This window comes from Monodelphis domestica, chromosome 3 (genome assembly GCF_027887165.1).
Source record: "Monodelphis domestica isolate mMonDom1 chromosome 3, mMonDom1.pri, whole genome shotgun sequence".
Classification (NCBI taxonomy): Eukaryota; Metazoa; Chordata; class Mammalia; order Didelphimorphia; family Didelphidae; genus Monodelphis; species Monodelphis domestica.
In genome coordinates this window covers 88566537-88585797 of record NC_077229.1, presented here as the reverse complement: position 1 = coordinate 88585797, position 19261 = coordinate 88566537, and the positions used below count along the sequence as shown (strand labels likewise).

At 50.3% G+C, this 19261-nt stretch overlaps 1 protein-coding gene across 4 annotated transcripts; it reads left to right on the top strand.

Moving 5' to 3' along the window:
- Positions 1-2970: 2970 nt before the first annotated feature.
- Positions 2971-18150, top strand: MATK (megakaryocyte-associated tyrosine kinase). Of its 4 annotated transcripts, XM_056822417.1 has the most exons (15): positions 2971-3086; positions 3340-3404; positions 3766-3810; positions 5798-5850; positions 6256-6369; positions 6544-6659; positions 6932-7151; positions 7819-7912; positions 9188-9253; positions 9566-9665; positions 10050-10134; positions 10637-10710; positions 11122-11317; positions 14951-15037; positions 15309-18150. In XM_056822417.1, exons 4-15 carry the CDS (start codon positions 5842-5844, stop codon positions 15537-15539), a joined length of 1392 nt encoding a protein of 463 aa, XP_056678395.1. In that variant the 5' UTR covers positions 2971-3086; positions 3340-3404; positions 3766-3810; positions 5798-5841; the 3' UTR covers positions 15540-18150. The 4 variants fall into 4 exon arrangements, 3 of the variants coding, with proteins under 3 accessions (XP_056678395.1, XP_007488958.2, XP_056678394.1); XM_007488896.3 differs by having other exon boundaries at positions 3071-3404; XR_008917393.1 differs by lacking the exons at positions 2971-3086; positions 3340-3404 and having other exon boundaries at positions 3444-3810; positions 14881-15037; positions 15309-15366.
- The last annotated feature ends 1111 nt before the right edge of the window (positions 18151-19261 follow it).

Below are 19261 nucleotides of genomic sequence, written 5' to 3'. Positions count from 1 at the left end.
GCAGACACAATCTGTTGCCAGGACTATACTCTTTCTTTCTAAAACCAAGTCTTTCCAGCTTGGTCTTACCAAGTGGAACTTTTATTACAATGCTACAACCCTTCAGACATGTAAGATTACCTCCACAATATGATGGGTGTTAAAGTAAGACTTTTGCAGAATATTTATGCTCTCTAAACTATTATTGTCCCACCTGAAATTATGTTTGGATTATATGTATGTGTGTGTTTTAAATAAGTCTTAGATCTACTACTGGCCTCATGCAGGTGTGTGTGGGTTTCCACTATCATTTTCTTTAAAAAGGGTCTAGAGTTCAATGGAAAGGGGATATAACTTAGAGTCAGAGGACTTGGGTTCAAATCCCGAGTCTGCCATTTATTACCTACCTAACTTTGGGAACATTTACTTTCTGTAGACCTTAGTTTCCTTTGTGCATAATTGCAAGTGAGGGTAGCCACCTATTTGCCAGCTTTCAAGAATAAAGTGGAGGGTGGAGTGGGAAGGAAGGAAGACAGACAGAGCTTTCTGAGATTAAGATGAATGCACAGTTTAATAATGAGATGCAAAATGTTTCATGGCTAAATCTTTCCCACCCCATCCAAATGAGCAAGTAAAAGTTTCTCCAACTGAAATATGACTTCTCCTAAAATATGTATTGGCAGGATGTCCACCTGGTCTTACTAGCTTGAGAAATACTGAAATATCTTGAATGCATGGGCAGAATGTTTACTCCAATCTTTGGTTGCTGTTTTAATCCCAATCAGATTTTTTTTTTAAAGATGCTCTTGATATGGTCTGCTATTTCCAATGTAAATAGAGTTCAGATGTTTATAGACATTACTTGTTGATCTGGGCCTTTGCAGACTGATGTACATTCATTTTAAAAACACATTGAACCATATAGGAATTTTTTTGTTTGACTATGCATATTTGTTACAAAGATTTTCCTGGGTTATTTTTTCCCAACAAGAGATGGAGGGAGGTAAGGAAAAAATGCTTGTTAATTAAAAAAAATAATTTAAAAATATACATTAGGCCAAATAATCTTAGGAACTCCAGAGTGGAGTGAAAATTAGGTTACATTTAGGGGAGTCAGGGGGTTCAGGATAATTTCTTATGGACTTTTTGATCAAGTTAAAGATGCCTTCTTTTGAGACTTGGGGATGACTAGGGATAGCTAGTAAAGAGGATACTTGGAAATAAGCTAATAACCCTTCCTACAGCTGACCAATTAAATTATGGAGTCAACCAGTACAGGAACAAGAGATTGAATATGGAAAATTATATTTTTCTGGGGGAAATTCTCTTCTTTTGGGACTTGCCAAGGAGGTAATTTCCAAGAAAATTGCAAGGAAAGTAATTTAGAAATAAGTTAAGCCTCCCAACATTGACCAGGATTTAGTCTAATTGTAAAGTCCTCATGGTAAGAGCAAGATAGACCAAGGATGTCAGAGACCTAATGAGGCAAAGGATAACTTCCTCCTTAGCCAGTGAACCAGAACTAATATCCTCCACAGCAACCAATGATCCCATGCCAACAATGGCAGGAGCTACTCCAAAGAAGTCATTTATCAGACAAGTGGTACCAGGAGCTCAATATGGAAAATTATGGTATTTTTCAAGGGGCATCCTTGACCAGCAGGTCTTGCCATGGAGCTGATGAAAGAGTGGCAATGGGACAAGTTTAGAGAAACAAAAGAAACAAAAGAGTTCCAGAGGAACTCTTTACTCCTCTGTGCTCCTTGGAGATGTAACACCCCACCTTTACAAGATCTGAATGTTTGCAAAGGCCAGTCTATAAGTTTGGTGGTGATGAGAATGAATAAGGCAGCTACATGAAATCCTTGATACTCTCCAACAGAAGGGAGAAAAGACCGCTGATTTTTTTTTTTTTTGGTTAAGGTTGTTGGTCCAACTAAAAATAAATAAATAATATTTTTAAAAGATTCAACTGGGGAAAAAAGGTTATAGGTCCAGAATTTGGTCATCGGAGGACGGTATCTGTGGGACTCATGGACCTGGTCCAAGTGATTAGAGGACTAGTACTTAAGGAAATGTTATAGATGAAGCTTCTTAAAGTGTGGGTCTGACCATGTGGCTCTACTCCCCAATTCTAGTGGTTCCTTGTTCCCTCTCGGATTCAGTATCAATTCCTCTGTTTGGCTTGAGGTCCTCTTTACAATCTGGCTCCTTCTTATCCTTCCAGCTTTCTTCTACATGGGGCCCCTCTGTGGTCCAGGCATCCTGGCCTTGCTCACCCAAGTGATGTCCCATCCCACCTCCTTGTCTTTGCAGTGGCTGCTACCAAGCCTAGAATGCTCTTCCTTCTTTGCTCTGCCCCCTTAGCAACCCTGGCTTCTCAACCCTAGCTGCTACTTCCTGCCTTTAATCTTGTGCATAATGAACATACCTACTTAAAGTTGTCTCTCCAGTTTGGCAAGTGAGTGTTGTAGTGGACAGAGGGCCAGACCTGGAGTCAGGAAGACTGATCTTCAAATCTGGTCTCAGACACTTATGAGCAGTGTGGTCATGGGCAAGTCATATATCACCCTCAGTTTCCTCATCTGTAAAATGAGCTGGAGGAGAAAATAGCAAACAACTACAGTCTCTCTACCAAGAAAACTCCCAATGGGGTCATGAAGAGTCTGAAACTGACCGCTGAACAACAAAATTCTCCCATTAGAACGTAAGCTAAAGATCATATATTTTTTTTTCCTTCCTTCTTTCCTTCTCTCCCTCCCTCTTACTAAATATGTGTGGATTGATGCCATTTCCATTGTTGTTTTGTATTCCAATGCTTATTTTCATGGCACTTCTCTGTGTTTTGTCTCAAACCATTACATTTTTTTTAAAAGTTACTATTAATTTTTTTATTTACTCAATCTCTTTGGTACATTTTAATTTTCTTGTAAAAATTGATTGCAACTGGGTCTCTGTTCCATATTTCTGTTACTATTTTTAAGAAGGACCAGCAAGAGCCAGCCTGCCTTCTGGGAGATTAGGTTCTAGGGAACTCCTACCTTTGGGGGTAAAGTCTAGGTAGATGCATTTAATTTGCTTCCGGGGCTTTAAGGCCATAGGCAAAGGTATGCAAAACGAAGCAAATGTAGCCATCTCAGCGGCGGCGGCATAGACATCAAATTTCTGAGCCAGCAGGGACTTCAGAACATAGACTGTCAGAGCTAGAAGTCTGTGTGCCTCTTGCCAGTGACCTGCACAAACCTCCTTCTCTCTCTAGATCTCAGTTTCCTTGTTTGTAAACATGAGGAGGGTTAGAACTCGGTGAAGGTCATAATTTCAGAAGCCACCTAATAAGAGTACCGCTTCCATATTTTTCAGGTGTGAAGAAGGGACTTGGTCTAAGTCTCCCCTGGACGCCCAAAAGCAAACGGGGCTGAGATGCGGTAGGTTCTTCTTATCTACTCCCCACCCCCCTCTGGGATTGAGTGGACGGAGCTTGCGACGGGGACCGCAGTGTATGCATCCGGCGCTAGGACCGGCGAGGGCCTCCTCTAGGCTGCAGCGCCACCGCCCCTTTCCACCCCGGGGTGGGGTGGGGAGGGGGGGTTAGAAAATGAGGAAACACAGGAACTTGGCTCAAGTTGTGCAGCTACGGCCGCGGCGGAGCGCAGTGCCGACGGCTAGGAGCCCCTTTTAGTCCCGGGGAAGGGAAGGGACTAGGCGGGAAAGGAGCCAGGAGTGGGGCCCCAGCGGCCCTGCCTGGCTTTAACTGCGCCGCCCCCCACCCCATCCCATCCCTCCCAGGTCCTGTCCCGTGTGTTCCAAAGCCCCGGCGGCCCAGCAAGGCAGGTGAGACTGGCGGGATCATGGCCTGGGGAGGGGGCGCGCGCGGTGTAGGGACTGCCCCTCACCCGCCCCTCGCCCTCGGGAGATGGGAACGCGCTGCCGAGGCGGGGGTGGGGGGAGAAAGGGGGCTGGGGGTCTGCTCCTCAGCCCCATCTCCGTTCCCGTCTCCTTCCCCATCCCTGGCGGCCGCTGTCCGGAAGGAGGGGGAGGTGAACTCAGGGATGCATCCCAGGGACCAGAGGCAGAGACGAGTCTGAGCCTGGGAGCGGGGGTGGCCAAGCCAGCACAGATTGTGCTGTGCGCGTACGACAATCGCTGTGTATGGATGGCTCCGAGTGTGACAGGCACTCTATGTGATCTTGCGTGTGAGACTGGGCTTGCAGCATGACCCTGTGTGTGGCAGGGGACCGGTAGGAGGACGGGTGTGTGCCAGTGGCTGGGGGCATCCTGGCGCGAGCCCTGGGCAGCGGGGCTCTGAACGGAGCGGGAGGGGGAGGTGCTACTGGTGAGTTCTGATGTGCAATGGACATATGCCGGGTGTGTGCTGTGCCGACCTGCGGAGGGGGCTGCTCCCCGGGGTTCTCACCGTGCCGTGTGGGCCTTCTGGGAAGGCGGCTGCTGTGGGTGTCCAGCTTCCTCGTCGATAAGTATGTGGCTGTGGGCACTTCTGCAGAAAAGTACTTGAACCTGACGGTACATCTGTTGTGTGTGCTGTGTCTATAGCCTGGGGCGGGTGGGGGCGGGTTAGGGATAATCTTCCCCCAAAGAATAAGTTGGAAGCCATCCCAGCCTCTTAGTCTTAGAATTTGGGGACCCTACCAAAAATCGCTATCTTCTCCCTAATACTGTCCTCTTCAACAGTCCCAGGGAAGAATGGGGAGGAGGATGCGGGTTTAGGCATCTCCTGCTAAGGCTAGGGAACCTTGGAGAGGCTCAAAGGAATCCTTTCTCTCTGAGGCTTACTCCCTGTGTGGCCTTTAATCTTCCCGAGCCTCAGTTTCTTTTTCTGAGCTCTAGTTCCAAGATCCTTTGAGCATGTGCTCCTAGTTGAAGCCGAGGCACCCTCAAATACCTCCCTCCATCCCATAGGGGAACCAGTATCCTTCAAGAGATAATTGGCCTTCTAGCCTGGGCTGCCATTAAAGTCCCAGGTCTTGTATAGCCCTTGAGAGGAGAAGAAGGTGTAAACTGGGGAACTAAGGCTCAGAGAGAACAGCTGTTGGCCTGCAGGGACACAATCAGCTCTAGGGCTAAACCTTAGGACCTCTACCACTAGATATCAAGAGGAGGAAGGGAGAACCCCCACCTGCTGACCCAAATCTTCTATGTGGCTTCAAATACTGAGAAATGACTTTGAGTCATCCCTTCCACCCTCCTACTCCCCCCCCCCCCAACATATACTCTGTAAAAGAAAGAGGAAGAACTGAGCGAAGCTAAGCCTCCGACCCCCATCCCTCTCCCCATGCTCTAGTCAAATGGTGCTGGAGTCACTCACTCTTCTGAACTTCAGTTCCCTTTTCCTGGGGGAATGCTGTAGGGGCTGATTTAGGCCAGGAGGAGCAAAAAATATAATCTGGAAATGTCAGAGCTGGGAAGAGCCCTTAGAACATAGAATGTCAGCAGGAAGGGTCCTTGGGGACCATCTTGTCCAACCCCCCTGCTTTATGACTGAGACCCAGAGACCCAAAAACTAGATAAAGGTCAAAACTCAAGCAGGTGGCAGAGACAGGATTCTAATACAAACTCAAGTAGACAGTCAGTTGGGTACAATTTCTTCTGTAAAATGGAATCCATAGGCATATGTACAAATTACATACATGTATCTGTCTATACACATGTATGTATATGTATATATAGACACTCAAAATCAGTGACTCACCAATGACTGTGTGTATGAAGGAACTGGGTGACAGGACATCTGGGGCCTTTTCCCAGCCTCTCTTCTCTTGTCTCCTTGCTTACATGTTGCTGCACATTCTTCTTGTCCCAGGTTACCTCCTCAGTGACCCCTAAATCCTCCACATCTCAGTCAAGATGCCAACGGTAAGCCTGGTTTCAACCTGTGGCCAAGAATTCCCCAGTTTCAGTGGTCCTGTCTGCCTCTCAGACCCTCTTGTGTGGTGTCCCTGACCTCCACTCATCCCTTGGTTGAGGTTGACCCATGTTTCCTCATTGGCTTCTACTGATTAACTTGACTTCCCTCCTGGTGCTTCTGGGGGAAGAGGGTAGGATGGTAAAATTGGGGATCAGATATACATTCTTCTAAAAAGTTTGGAGGTTGATGTGGGAAGATGGCCACCTGCCCCATCTCTGTGTCCAGGACATCCCTCACCTCTCTCCATCTCTACCTTCCTCTGCCTCTGTTTTCCTATATGTGTGCCTCTTCCCTGCCCTTGTGGCCCTTGGTCTCTGTCTTTGAGTCCCACTGGGCTCTCTCTCTGGCTATAGAGACGCTGGACACCCGGCACTCAATGCATCACCAAATGTGAACACATGAAGCCCAAGCCAGGAGAGCTGGCCTTCCGCAAAGGCGAGGTTGTCACTATCCTGGAGGCCTGTGAGGTGGGGACTGGGCCATAGGTGGGGATGGAAGGGGTCCAGACTCGGGGGATTGCCTCTGGGGAGGTGAAGGTCTGAGGCCCGTGAGCCAGGATCAGGTGTAAATCTCAGGGAAGACTGGGCACAGCTTCCTATTCCCTCCCTTCATCACCAGCTCTGGCCTCATATCCTCGGCAGAGCAAGAGCTGGTACCGGGCTAAGCACCACGAGAGTGGTCAGGAAGGGTTGTTGGCAGCTGGAGCCGTTCGAGAGCGAGAGGCCATCCCCACTGACCCCAAGCTCAGCCTTATGCCGTGAGTAGATAGCACCCTCAGTGCTCAGTTCCCACTGCCCTCAGTTTCCACTGTCCACGGGATTTATTTTCTATCACCTACTGTTTCCTTGATGTCAGCTTGGCCCAGTGCCCAATATTCATATTGCCCAATGCCCTCATAGTTCCCAAAGTCCATGGCATTCTTTGCCCAATGTACCCACTCCCAAGGTCCACTATTCCACCCTCCCCTTCTCCAATGTTCCCTCAGGACTTGCTCTCCCAGTTCTGGTCCCAACCCCAATTTGCCCACAGGTGGTTCCATGGCAAGATCTCCGGACAGGAGGCAGTTGCTCTGCTACAGCCTGCCGAGGATGGGCTCTTTTTGGTCCGGGAGTCTGTGAGACACCCTGGTGACTATGTGCTGTGTGTCAGCCATGGCCAGGAGGTGGTTCACTACCGAGTGCTACACCACGGTGGACGGCTAACCATTGATGAGAGTGTCTGCTTCTACAATCTTATTGACATGATTGAGGTCTGACAATCTCCCCATCCCTCAGTTCCATCTGTTGCTTCTAGGGATCCTTGCCCTCTGTCCCCCTAACTTCCAGGATTCATTGGTTTTCCCAAGAACTTCTTTTGAGGGCTATAAGTCCCTACAAGTCTCCCAAGACTGTAAACTTGAGATCTCCAAATCCCCAGACCCCCCCCCCCCCCCCGCCACCCAGAATCCTAGCTCCCAATAATCTCATAGAGTTCTGTATAGCTAGAATTCTACCCTTACCAATCCTGAAAGAATCTTCCTGGAGATTTCTCCAATTGCCCTCCCCCCATTTCCCCTCCCCCCGCCTGCTCTTGCCTCCCCACCCCATGACCACCCTCTTTCTTCCCTACCCCCCATTTTTGAAGATTCTAACTGGGATCTCAGCCCAGCTTTGGTTACTAGGGAAACCAACCCAGCCGTCAGCAACTAGTGTCCATGGGAACCAAGGCCCCCTGACTTCCACAGCCTCTCCTCAGCTTCCTGAAGGGCATTGGTCACCTAGGAGGGGGCTAGGACCAGCAGCCCTCCCACCTAAGCCAAGTAGTCATCCCCACAGCCCAGGAGAGGGAGTCCATTCCCCTTTTCCAAGGAAGCTCATCCATGGGCATGTCTCAGCTCAAGCTGCCATCTGTGTGTCTGTCCATCCATCTATCCACAGCATTACATGAAGGACAAGGGAGCCATCTGTACAAAGCTAGTGAAACCCAAGAGGAAACATGGAACCAAGTCAGCTGAGGAGGAGCTGGCCAAAGGTGGGGGCTCTGGAGGAATCCAGGGAAAGGAGGATCCACCCCATCCCTCAACTCCCTATTGGGCAGGGAGCATAACCAAAGAACTTATTGAGCAAGGGAGTCATAAGAGGGAAGAGAGGATGAACAAGCATTTATTAAGCACCTACTATACACCAGGCACTGTGCTAAACACTTTACAAATATTATCTCATTTGATCCTCACAACAACCCTGGGAGGAAGGTGCTAATATCATCCCTATTTTACATTTGAGAAAATTAAGGCAATGTTAAGTGACTTGTCCAAGGTCACACTACTAATAAGTGTCTGGGGCTAGATTTGAACTCGGGCTTTTTGCCTCCAGGTCTAGCATTCTATTCTCTGCCACTCAAATGCCTCTTTAAAAAAACTGGATTTCAGTCTTGGCTCTGCCACTAACTCACTGTGTAACCTTGGGCAATTCAAGTCAAATATTTATTAAGCACCAGCTTAATAAAGAAAGACCCTTCCCTTCTCTGGGTCTTCATTTTCCCATCTAGAAAATGGGTACAGCAATCAATGCCTGCCCTGAGAGGTATTGTGATGCATGCTGTGGAGAGAGAGGATCACCCCTGAAGTTAAGAAGACCCAAGATGAAGTTGTCTCTTTGATCCTGTGTAAAACTGTGTGAACATGGGCCAGTGGCTGAAGCTGTCACTGCTCCCAGGCAATTCTCTCGGGCAGCGTGGAACAGATGAGGAGTTTGCTATCTGACCTGGTGGAGGGAGTGTTCATGCTGAGAGCTCCCTATCCTGATGAATTCCAGCCACAACTCAAACCCCAAACCAGCCTCAGCCACTACAACCCCAGAGAGCTGTTGTGAGAATCAAATGAGAGTGGGGCTAGACAGGCTTTGTAATTTTGTGAAGCGCTATTTTTAATGGTAATCTTGTGTCCATATGGGTAGACAACCTGTTGTACTCATAGCTAGCATTTATATAGCTCTTTAAGGTTTGCAAAATGTTTTCCATTGCATCTGCTTGCATATGCTCCCACAGTACTGGCTAGAAGGCTGGCCTTTAAGCCAGGAAGTCCTGGATTCATGCTCCACTTCTGATGTATACTGGCCCAGAGACCTTGGCCAAGTCACAGCTTCTCAGGGCTGCAGAGCAGGCGCTGCTCCTCCCTATTGTTAGGACCTCACAGGAGCTGTCCCTGGTTCCTCTGTTCAGCCGGGCTGAATGTGCTCAATAGAAGGGGAGGAGAGACACTCTCCTGGTTGTGTCTGGATCCCACCTGATGAGCTCTTTTCCCCCTAGCTGGCTGGTTACTGAACTTACAGCAGCTGACCCTGGGCAGCCAGATCGGAGAAGGAGAGTTTGGAGGTGAGTGGGAAGCAAAGGATGTGTATAGGTGATGGGGGGAGGGAGGGAGGGCGGCAGGAGAGGAAGAGGGCTCATTCAGGGGTAGCCTCTGCCCTTTGCCCCCATCCAACCCTGCCTCCAGAAGCTGTACCTCCTGCAAGGGAGAGACTCAGCCAAGCCTGAGCCCAAGAGGGCACTGACCCAGCTCTGGTGGGGGAAAGGCTTTAGAGAGTGGACAGAATGGAAGTGGGGGCTGGGCTGGGCTCAGCCTCAATCTCAAGCTCAGGTTGAGCCCAAGGTTCAGACCCCCTCCTGGTCATGGGCATGTCCCAGCTGTGTTGCAGGGGGAGTACCTGGGCCAGAAGGTGGCCGTGAAGAACATCAAATGTGATGTCACAGCCCAGGCCTTCCTGGATGAGACTGCTGTCATGACGTAAGGCCCAGGACCACCTGTCTGGGAAAGTATGGAAAGGAGCTCCCTCTTGGTCTTCCCTCACCATCTCCCAGGCCTTGGGGGAGGGGGTAGCTCCCAAGTCTCCCAAGTCCCAAGAGCAAAAGGAACCACCGTATAGAGCTGGAGATTCCCAGGTGTCTTCATTCAGGTCTTGGAGGAGAGCAAGACCCGGGCTTTAGGCCAAGCCCAGAACTGGGTGTTCTGGCCCTGATCATTTACTGCATGACCTTAACAACTCTGTTTGACTCAGTTTCCTCATTTGAAAAATGAGAGGGTTGGACCCTGGGTGGATGGGTTCTGGCCATCCCCCTTCTAATATATACACACACACACACACCCCATTACTCTTCTCACCCACCCCAGGAAGATACAGCACAAGAATCTGGTGCGGCTGCTGGGGGTTATTCTTCACCAAGGACTTTACATTGTCATGGAATACATGAGCAAGGTCATCTGTCTTCTCTGGCCCTCTTCTGGGCATCACTCTCTCCCTAGTGGGTGCATGCTTCCTCATTCAGTTCTGTTCTCTTCCCGGATTGTTCATCTTTTCTCCATTGCTACCCTATTCCTCCTTGGGCTCCTTTCTCCTTGCCCCACTCTGACCCCCGTCCTTCTCATGGCAAAGATCCAAGAACCAAAGCCAAAAGGGAATGATGGGATCTGGAGGAAGGTTCAGGGGGCCAAAGAAATATGGGAAAGGAGAAAGAAGAAAGGATTGAGGGATTTAAGGGAAATGGAAAAGGTGAAAAGAATTTAAGAAAAGGAAATAAAAGAAGTTGGAAAATGAAGATGGAGAGAATTAAGGGTGGAGAAGATGAGGGACATTCTGGGAAAGGGGGGAGAACTGGGGGAAGGTAAAAGGGCATGGAGAGACTCAGGAATTGATATTGGGGAAGGAAAGAAGTGGCAAAGTTCACAGGAACCTCCTCTGTCCAATCCTCCCTCTGTAGGGGAACCTGGTGAATTTTCTTCGAACTCGGGGCCGTGCCCTGGTACACAAAGCCCAGTTGCTGCAGTTCTCCTTGTGAGTAATGGGAAGGGAGCATAAACCTTCAAAGACATTGCTTCTGACCTCCTGGGAGCTATGAGGCAAGGCAGGCCAGGTCCCAAGAGTGGCACACAGCACACAGAATGTTGAAGTTGAAGTCAGAGGATCTGGGTTCCAATCCAATCTTTGCTGTTACTTATTACCATTGTTGCCTTGATCAAGGCTCTTCCCTTCCCTGGGTCTCAGTTTACCTATCTGTAAAATGAGGGAGATGGACTAAATGGACTCCTGGGCCCTTCCATCTCTGATAATTTGATTATATATATATATATATTTTTTTTTTTTCCTTATGCTGGGTAAGAAGATGGGGGGTCAGGGCATGGGGGACTGTGGTATAAAACTTATTCTCAATCTCCTGACTTCTTTTCCACCTACTTCTTGGGCCAGGCATGTGGCTGAGGGCATGGACTACTTGGAGGGTAAGAAACTCGTTCACCGAGACCTGGCTGCCCGAAACATCCTCATCTCGGAGGATCACGTGGCCAAAGTCAGCGACTTCGGTCTGGCCAAGGCTGAGCGAAGGGGCCTGGATACCAGCCGACTCCCTGTCAAGTGGACAGCACCTGAAGCCCTGAAACATGGGGTGAGAAGGGATGATCAATCTGGGTGAGGGGGAAGGTCAGATGAACCCCATCTGGAAGTCTCAGGATTTCAGAGTTGAAGGGACCTCAGCAGCTCTCTAGTCCAATTCATGCATCCCAAAGAACTCAAACACCTCCAAGAATCTCCCACTATAACTTACCTGACCAGTGGTGACCTGACCTTTGGTCCCCCTCTCCTCCCCAATCCACTACCTCCAGAGACAGCCCATTCCCCTTCTGGATAGCTCCTTTTTCTGACATCAAGTCTAAATTTGCTTCTTTGCAACTTCCATTCTCTACTCTAAATCCTGATCTCTGGGGCCACAGAACAAGATGAACCCGTCTAATAATCCCCCTTCCAGGGGAGAACCCTTCCAATACTTGAAGACAGCTGGCTTTCTCTACCCCCAAGTTTTCATCAGGTTAAACATTCCCAGCTCCTTCAATCAGTCCTCCATGTAGTATGGCCTGAAGTGCCTTCACCATCTTGGATGCCCTTCTTTGGATGGACTCCAGCTTATTAATAGCCTTCCTAAACCCGAGGGCTCAGAATGGAACACAGCAGTCCACATTTAGTCTGACCAAGCAAAGGACAGCAGGACCCTGTTCCTGGAAACCATGCCCACCTCTCACTGCAATCCAATATTTCTTTAGCTTTTTTGGCTGTCCCATCCCAGTGTTCCTTTGATTTCAGGTTCTAATGCTGACATCAGCATGCTGTGTTACTTTGGGCTAGTCACATATCCTCTAAGGGCCTTATTTCATTAATGCAGAAATTCCATCTACTGAATTAGAAAATTAAATACCTTCCCAGGTCTGATATTCTGTGTCCTAAGATCCCTCCCAGCTCTGACATTCTATACTTTAAGGGTCCACACAGATCTGACATTTTAAGTCCTAAGGAACTCATCCCCACATTGATATTCTGTGTTCTAAGAGCTCTCTCACCTTCAACATTGTATATTCTAAAGGTCTTCTCAACTGACATTCTGTGTCCTAAAGACCCTCTCAGATCTGACATTCTATATTCTAAAGGTCTTCTCAGCTTTGACATTCTGTCCTCTAAACATAACCCTAGCTTTGACATTCTGTGTTTTAAAGGCCCTCCTAGATCTCACATTCTATGTTCTAAACACCCCTCAGCTCTGACATCCTGTGTTCTAAAGACCTCCTAGATCTGACATTCCCTGTTCTAAGCTCCCTCCCAGCTCTGACATTCTCTGTTCTAAGCTCCCTCCCAGCTCTGACATTCTCTGTTCTAGGCATCCCCCAACTCTGACATTCTGTGTTCTAAGCATCCCCCCAACTGTGACATTCCCTGTTCTAAGCTCCCTCCCAGCTCTGAAATTCTCTGTTCTAAGCTCCCTCCCAGCTCTGACATTCTCTGTTCTAAGCATCCCCCCAACTGTGACATTCTGTGTTCTAAGCATCCCCCCAACTCTGACATTCCCTGTTCTAAGCTCCCTCCCAGCTCTGACATTCTCTGTTCTAAGCATCCTCCCTACTCTGACATTCCCTGTTCTAAGCTCCCTCCCAGCTCTGACATTTTCTGTTCTAAGCTCCCTCCCAGCTCTGACATTCTCTGTTCTAAGCTCCCTCCCAGCTCTGACATTCTCTGTTCTAGGCATCCCCCAACTCTGACATTCTATGTTCTAAGCATCCCCCCAACTCTGACATTCCCTGTTCTAAGCTCCCTCCCAGCTCTGAAATTCTCTGTTCTAAGCTCCCTCCCAGCTCTGACATTCTCTATTCTAAGCATCCCCCCAACTGTGACATTCTGTGTTCTAAGCATCCCCCCAACTTTGACATTCCCTGTTCTAAGCTCCCTCCCAGCTCTGACATTCTCTGTTCTAAGCATCCTCCCTACTCTGACATTCCCTGTTCTAAGCTCCCTCCCAGCTCTGACATTTTCTGTTCTAAGCTCCCTCCCAGCTCTGACATTCTCTGTTCTAAGCTCCCTCCCAGCTCTGACATTCTCTGTTCTAGGCATCCCCCAACTCTGACATTCTGTGTTCTAAGCATCCCCCCAACTCTGACATTCCCTGTTCTAAGCTCCCTCCCAGCTCTGACATTTTCTGTTCTAAGCTCCCTCCCAGCTCTGACATTCTCTGTTCTAAGGTCCCTCCCAGCTCTGACATTCTCTGTTCTAAGCTCCCTCCCAGCTCTGACATTCTCTGTTCTAGGCATCCCCCAACTCTGACATTCTATGTTCTAAGCATCCCCCCAACTCTGACATTCCCTGTTCTAAGCTCCCTCCCAGCTCTGAAATTCTCTGTTCTAAGCTCCCTCCCAGCTCTGACATTCTCTATTCTAAGCATCCCCCCAACTGTGACATTCTGTGTTCTAAGCATCCCCCCAACTTTGACATTCCCTGTTCTAAGCTCCCTCCCAGCTCTGACATTCTCTGTTCTAAGCATCCTCCCTACTCTGACATTCCCTGTTCTAAGCTCCCTCCCAGCTCTGACATTTTCTGTTCTAAGCTCCCTCCCAGCTCTGACATTCTCTGTTCTAAGCTCCCTCCCAGCTCTGACATTCTCTGTTCTAGGCATCCCCCAACTCTGACATTCTATGTTCTAAGCATCCCCCCAACTCTGACATTCCCTGTTCTAAGCTCCCTCCCAGCTCTGAAATTCTCTGTTCTAAGCTCCCTCCCAGCTCTGACATTCTCTATTCTAAGCATCCCCCCAACTGTGACATTCTGTGTTCTAAGCATCCCCCCAACTTTGACATTCCCTGTTCTAAGCTCCCTCCCAGCTCTGACATTCTCTGTTCTAAGCATCCTCCCTACTCTGACATTCCCTGTTCTAAGCTCCCTCCCAGCTCTGACATTTTCTGTTCTAAGCTCCCTCCCAGCTCTGACATTCTCTGTTCTAAGCTCCCTCCCAGCTCTGACATTCTCTGTTCTAGGCATCCCCCAACTCTGACATTCTGTGTTCTAAGCATCCCCCCAACTCTGACATTCCCTGTTCTAAGCTCCCTCCCAGCTCTGACATTTTCTGTTCTAAGCTCCCTCCCAGCTCTGACATTCTCTGTTCTAAGGTCCCTCCCAGCTCTGACATTCTCTGTTCTAAGCTTCCTCCCAGCTCTGACATTCTCTGTTCTAAGGATTCCCCCAACCCAGCTGGCATCCTATGTTCTAAGGGTCCTCTTAGCTCTGACATTCTGTTCTTGGCATTTGTTGAACTCTAGCTATGTGCCCAGCCTGATATTTTCTTTGCTATGGTTTCTACACTCGGGGAACTCACGGTCTCACCAGGGATACAGGACACACAGGGAAACATCTAACAGTCCAAGGCTTTTTAACTATGGACTAAATCTGTCCTGGAGCCAGGGCAGGAGGAGATCAGAAGAGGGAAATCCCTTAGATGGCCTGGGATCAGGGAATGTTTCCTGGAGGAAGTGGGACTTGAGCGGAGGCATCAGGGAGACTTCCAGCAGTCTGAGGGTGTGATGTGAGAGAAGGTAGCATGCAAGGGAGGTGCCTTCCGCTCCAGGTCCCTCCTGTTTCTCCCCACCACCCTCCAAGGCCTTTCTCCCTGCCCTGACCTTCCCTGATGATATATAGTCTAGGGTCAAGGGATCCCATAGTCTTCCCCTCATCTCACCGGTCCTCCACTTCCACTCCGGACCTGCAGAAATTCTCCAGTAAGTCAGATGTCTGGAGTTTTGGGATCCTTCTGTGGGAAGTGTTCTCCTATGGCCGGGCTCCGTACCCCAAGATGGTAAGCATGGCACGAGGTGTGCCCTAAGATTATGGCGGGCCAGAAGGGTGAGGAAGAATTAAACCTTCAAGGTCATGATGAGGGGCAGAGGGGACCCTGGCATCGAGCTCTGTGTGTGTGTGTGTGTGTGTGTGTGTGTGTGTGTGTGTGTGACTCAGGGATAGGATTAGAAGGGGGGGTGGGGGATACTCCAAGGTTACAGTGAGGCCTGGGCTGAGGGCTGTCGAGGAGTCCAAGCAGCCTTTAATGTCTCCTCGATGTCCCCATGCAGTCTCTAAAGGAGGTGTCTGAAGCCGTGGAGCAGGGCTACCGAATGCAGGCCCCGGAAGGCTGTCCTGCCAGTGTCTACGCCCTCATGGCCAGCTGCTGGGAGGTGGAACCTACTCGCCGTCCGGCCTTCAGGAAACTCTTGGAGAAGCTGGCCAAGGAGCTGAGGAGCACAGCGACGGAGCCCGGCCCTGAGGGCAGCTCGGTTGGCCCCCAAGGCCTCCAAGAACCTTGACCCTCTAGCCTTGTACCCCCAAAGCTGCAGACCAGGCTCTATAGACTAACATGGAGGGCTCCCCGAGGCCTTGCCCAGCCCAGCCCAACCCCGTTGGGGACTGGAGGGAGACTGGGGAATGTCAGAACGCCTCCTCCTATCTCCTCTCCTCCCTGGGTAATTCCTGGGCTGAGAGAGCCACCCAAAAGGGGATCAGGGCTGGGTGGGAGAGTGCATGGGGTGGGGACTGTCAAGCCGTGCCCTCCCCCCACCGAGCTTCTGAGGAATCTGGCCTGGGTTTCCCTGGGCAAAGGGACTCCATCGCTGGTGGTGCCTTCTTGGGGGATAACCAGGGAAGTGCTCCTAGATGACCTGTAGACATCAAGAAGCCCCAGGGAGGGCCCTGGCCACCTGGGAGATGATAAAGGACATGGAGGCTTGATTATTCTGAGAACAATGCTCTTCTGTGTCTCTTTGTCCCCTGCCCTTATTAACTTCCCCGCAGAGATCAGAGTGGGCTTGGTGCAGGATCCCCCGGCCAGGGCCAGCTCTGTGTATCTTGGAAAATGCACTATGAATGCCCAGCCCCTCCCTAAGATCTTCGAATCCATCCTGAGAGGGAGGCCAGCTTTCCATGGCTCTGCACCCAGGGAGACCTTTCTGGGGGAGGATCTCCCAGAATCCCGTCATTCCCCTCCTGGGGATCTGACCTGGGATCACCCGCTCCACTGGATGAAGGGACCTAGTAGTGGGATCCCACCACCCTCGGACACGCAGATCTCTTGGACCCCCAAATCAAGGGAGGGCTCCTTCTCCTCACCCCAAGGATGAGCAATAAAGCGGCTCCCCTGGAGCTCGGGGAAGCAGGGGTTAAAGTGCCAGATCCCTGGATCCCTGCCCCACTCCACCCCTTTCCCTACCCCAGTGAGATGGGTCAGAACAGGGCTCGGAATGGACTCTACACAAGTGAAATGGAAAGAAGCTCACCCCCTGCCATGAGCCTTATCCTTCCTCCACCTGAGCAAGGAGCATCTCCAACAGCTGGAAGGCTCCCGAGGCTTCCTGTTCCTCCACGGACAGCAGCAACTCTCGGGCCAGCTTTCCTCTAAAGCCTCAATCTGGCCCTTCCAAGCCCCCCTTCTCCCACTTGTGCCCTTTGGGGCCAGCCGAGGGAGCCTGCTCCCTTTCCTCTACTTAAAGGTAGGTCTCGCGCCTTCCTAAAGCCCTCGGCATGGCCAGACCTGCCAAAGGAAGCTATTCTCCTGCCTTTCCCCTGAAAGGGCCAAACCATGCCCTTATTTTCCCCTTGGAAACCCTGAAGCCCCTGAGGCCTGGGCTCCCAACCCGGGCTAAGGAGGGGCCGCCACACTGCTGCCTGTCCTTCCGGGGCCCAGTAATCCGGGGGCTGGCCTTGCCCCCACCCCCACCCCAGGGGCCTCTAAGCTGACACAGCGTCTGAAAGCATCAGCCTCCAGGGCCTAAGAGGCTCAGGCCCAGGCCGAGTACCCTAACCCTCCCTGATACTCCCCGCCTGCCCTCTTAACCAATTTGTGGCCAATTAGCCTAATTGGGAGACTTGTAAAGACCAAGCTCGTTAATGTTTTAAAGTGATGAAGCAATTAGGGGCCTGGAAAGGAGGGGACTTATGGAGGGGGCTCCCCCTCCCTCTCCCAGCCTGCTACTGTCTCCACCGCTATCTCCTTTGGCAGCCTGGACGTCCTGGCAGGAATTGGCATGGACAGAAGGTCCGAGCAAGAGAGGGAGACATGGGACCTAAGCTTACTTTTATAGAGAAGGAAACTGAGGCCAAGGGGGAGAGAGGGGACCGCTTAGGATAGCATCGTGAGGCAGTGGGAAGGGGAGGACCACACCTCAGCCCTCTTCCCCTGCTCTGCAGCTCCGAGGCTCCTTCTTTGGGAGCCTGGCATGGTGGCTGGAGCTGGGTCTGAGCGCCCCCCTTGCCCCCTGAGAGCTGTGGCACCCAGAGCCCTTTCCGGATGACACCTTCCCCATACGGCAAATGGGGACGACACCCCCACTGGGTGGTAAATCTTTGCAAACCTTTGAGCTTTGCTAAATTGCTTCTAGTACTAAGCACCTGCTTGATACTGGGCACTGGAGAAATAAGATCAAAGTGTAAAGAGTTCAGTCTCACTGGCAACCTCCTGGCAGAGAGCGGTGAATCCTGGGACAGGACATCCATGAGCCAGTTCTCCAGTGCCCATTGGAGTTGTCTTTAGGGATTTGGGTTTGCTCTTTGGGGTTAGAAGCCTGGATCTGGAATGGAGACACATGAGGACAAACAGAGGTGGCCAGGGACAGGCAAAAAGAGGTAGGCAGACAGTTATCTAGGTTTCTCTTGGCCTCGCACTCTAGGAGGGTAACCCCCAAATATTTGAGTCCCAGACCCCAAGCCTCCCTCTCCAGAGTCTTTCCCTAACCCATTTCTCCTCCTCAAGTCTTGGGAAAGCTGCTGGAGTTATCTGGGGTCTCAGTTGAAGTCAGAGGCTCTAAATTCCCATCTTGCTTTTACTACTAACCCCCTTGGTGACCTTAGGCAAGTCTTTCTGGGCCTTTGTTTCTCCCTCTGTAAAATGTGGCTGCTTCAAATAAAGTCCTTCCCTTGGGCTAATCCCTCATTCTTTGTGTCATGGAAGGGACCCTAGGTTCTCTGAGGCTAACAGGCAGAACACAAACTCTGCTGAGCCATTTCAAGAAGGAAAGGCAATGGTGGACCATGGGGGGATCTTGGCTACTTTTGGAGAGACTCAGTGTGATGACTTCAGGGAGATGAATCATGAAGACTCAACAAGTCTTGAAGACTATCTCCTAACGCTGTGATCTTCATCAGGTCCTTGGAGGTGCAGGAACACTTGGTTTTGATCTCATAGAATCCTATGCACATATCAGTTAAGACTAGCTCAGGGGTCTTCCACCTCTGAGATCCTGTGATTCTGAAAGGGTCTCTGATGGCTCTCCATCCATCAGTCTCTTAGAGAGGAGACGAAGACACAACAGAGGAAGCTTGTCCCTTTCCCTTGGTCTCCCACCTGCCCTATCACTCTGTAAACTGCCTGTCTACCAGGACTTTTTGCCTTTGTCCGATCCATCCAATTAACCACTCTTCCCACCCCCTACCACCTTTTAGACACCAGGGGACATCAAGGGGTAGCAGCTGTCTGTCATCCTTAAAGGGGAAGGCTTCCCAATTAATCACTGGCTCTAATCTCTCTTCCAACTCTCCTCCCATTGCTTTCTAGTCTGTAAGGGCTTATGACAGGGGTCTGTAGAGATCCGCAGAGACAGGTGGGTGTCCCAGGGAGGAAGACTTGACCGGAGGAGCCCCCTGTTCCTGGTGAGTGCCATATGGTTAAGCGGGTGACTGAAATGGGATAGAAGTGGGGGAGAATCAGGGTGGTTGGCAGGAAGTAGTGCCTGCCAAAGGATGGCTTGAGGGGACCCATTGGAGTCAGTATCCCCAAGCCTGGGTGGGCTCCCTTAGAGAAAGAGAGAGAGAGAGAGAGAGAGAGAGAGAGAGAGAGAGAGAGAGAGAGAGAGAGAGAGAGAGAGAGAGAGAGAGAGAAAGAGAGAGAGAGAGAGAGAGAGAGAGATGGCCAGCCAGGGAGGAGAAAGATTGAGCCGTAGACAAAGAATTAGCAAGAAAAATGGAGACAGATTGAAATATATGATGGAAAGAAAGCCTAGGAGTCAGGACACCTGAGCTCTAACTGTGGAAAGAGGGG

Coding starts and splice junctions, on each gene's coding strand:
- MATK (XM_056822417.1), top strand. Junction 6,370..6,543: donor CTATCCTGGAGGCCTGTGAG/GTGGGGACTGGG, acceptor TATCCTCGGCAG/AGCAAGAGCTGGTACCGGGC. Junction 9,254..9,565: donor CGGAGAAGGAGAGTTTGGAG/GTGAGTGGGAAG, acceptor GGCATGTCCCAG/CTGTGTTGCAGGGGGAGTAC.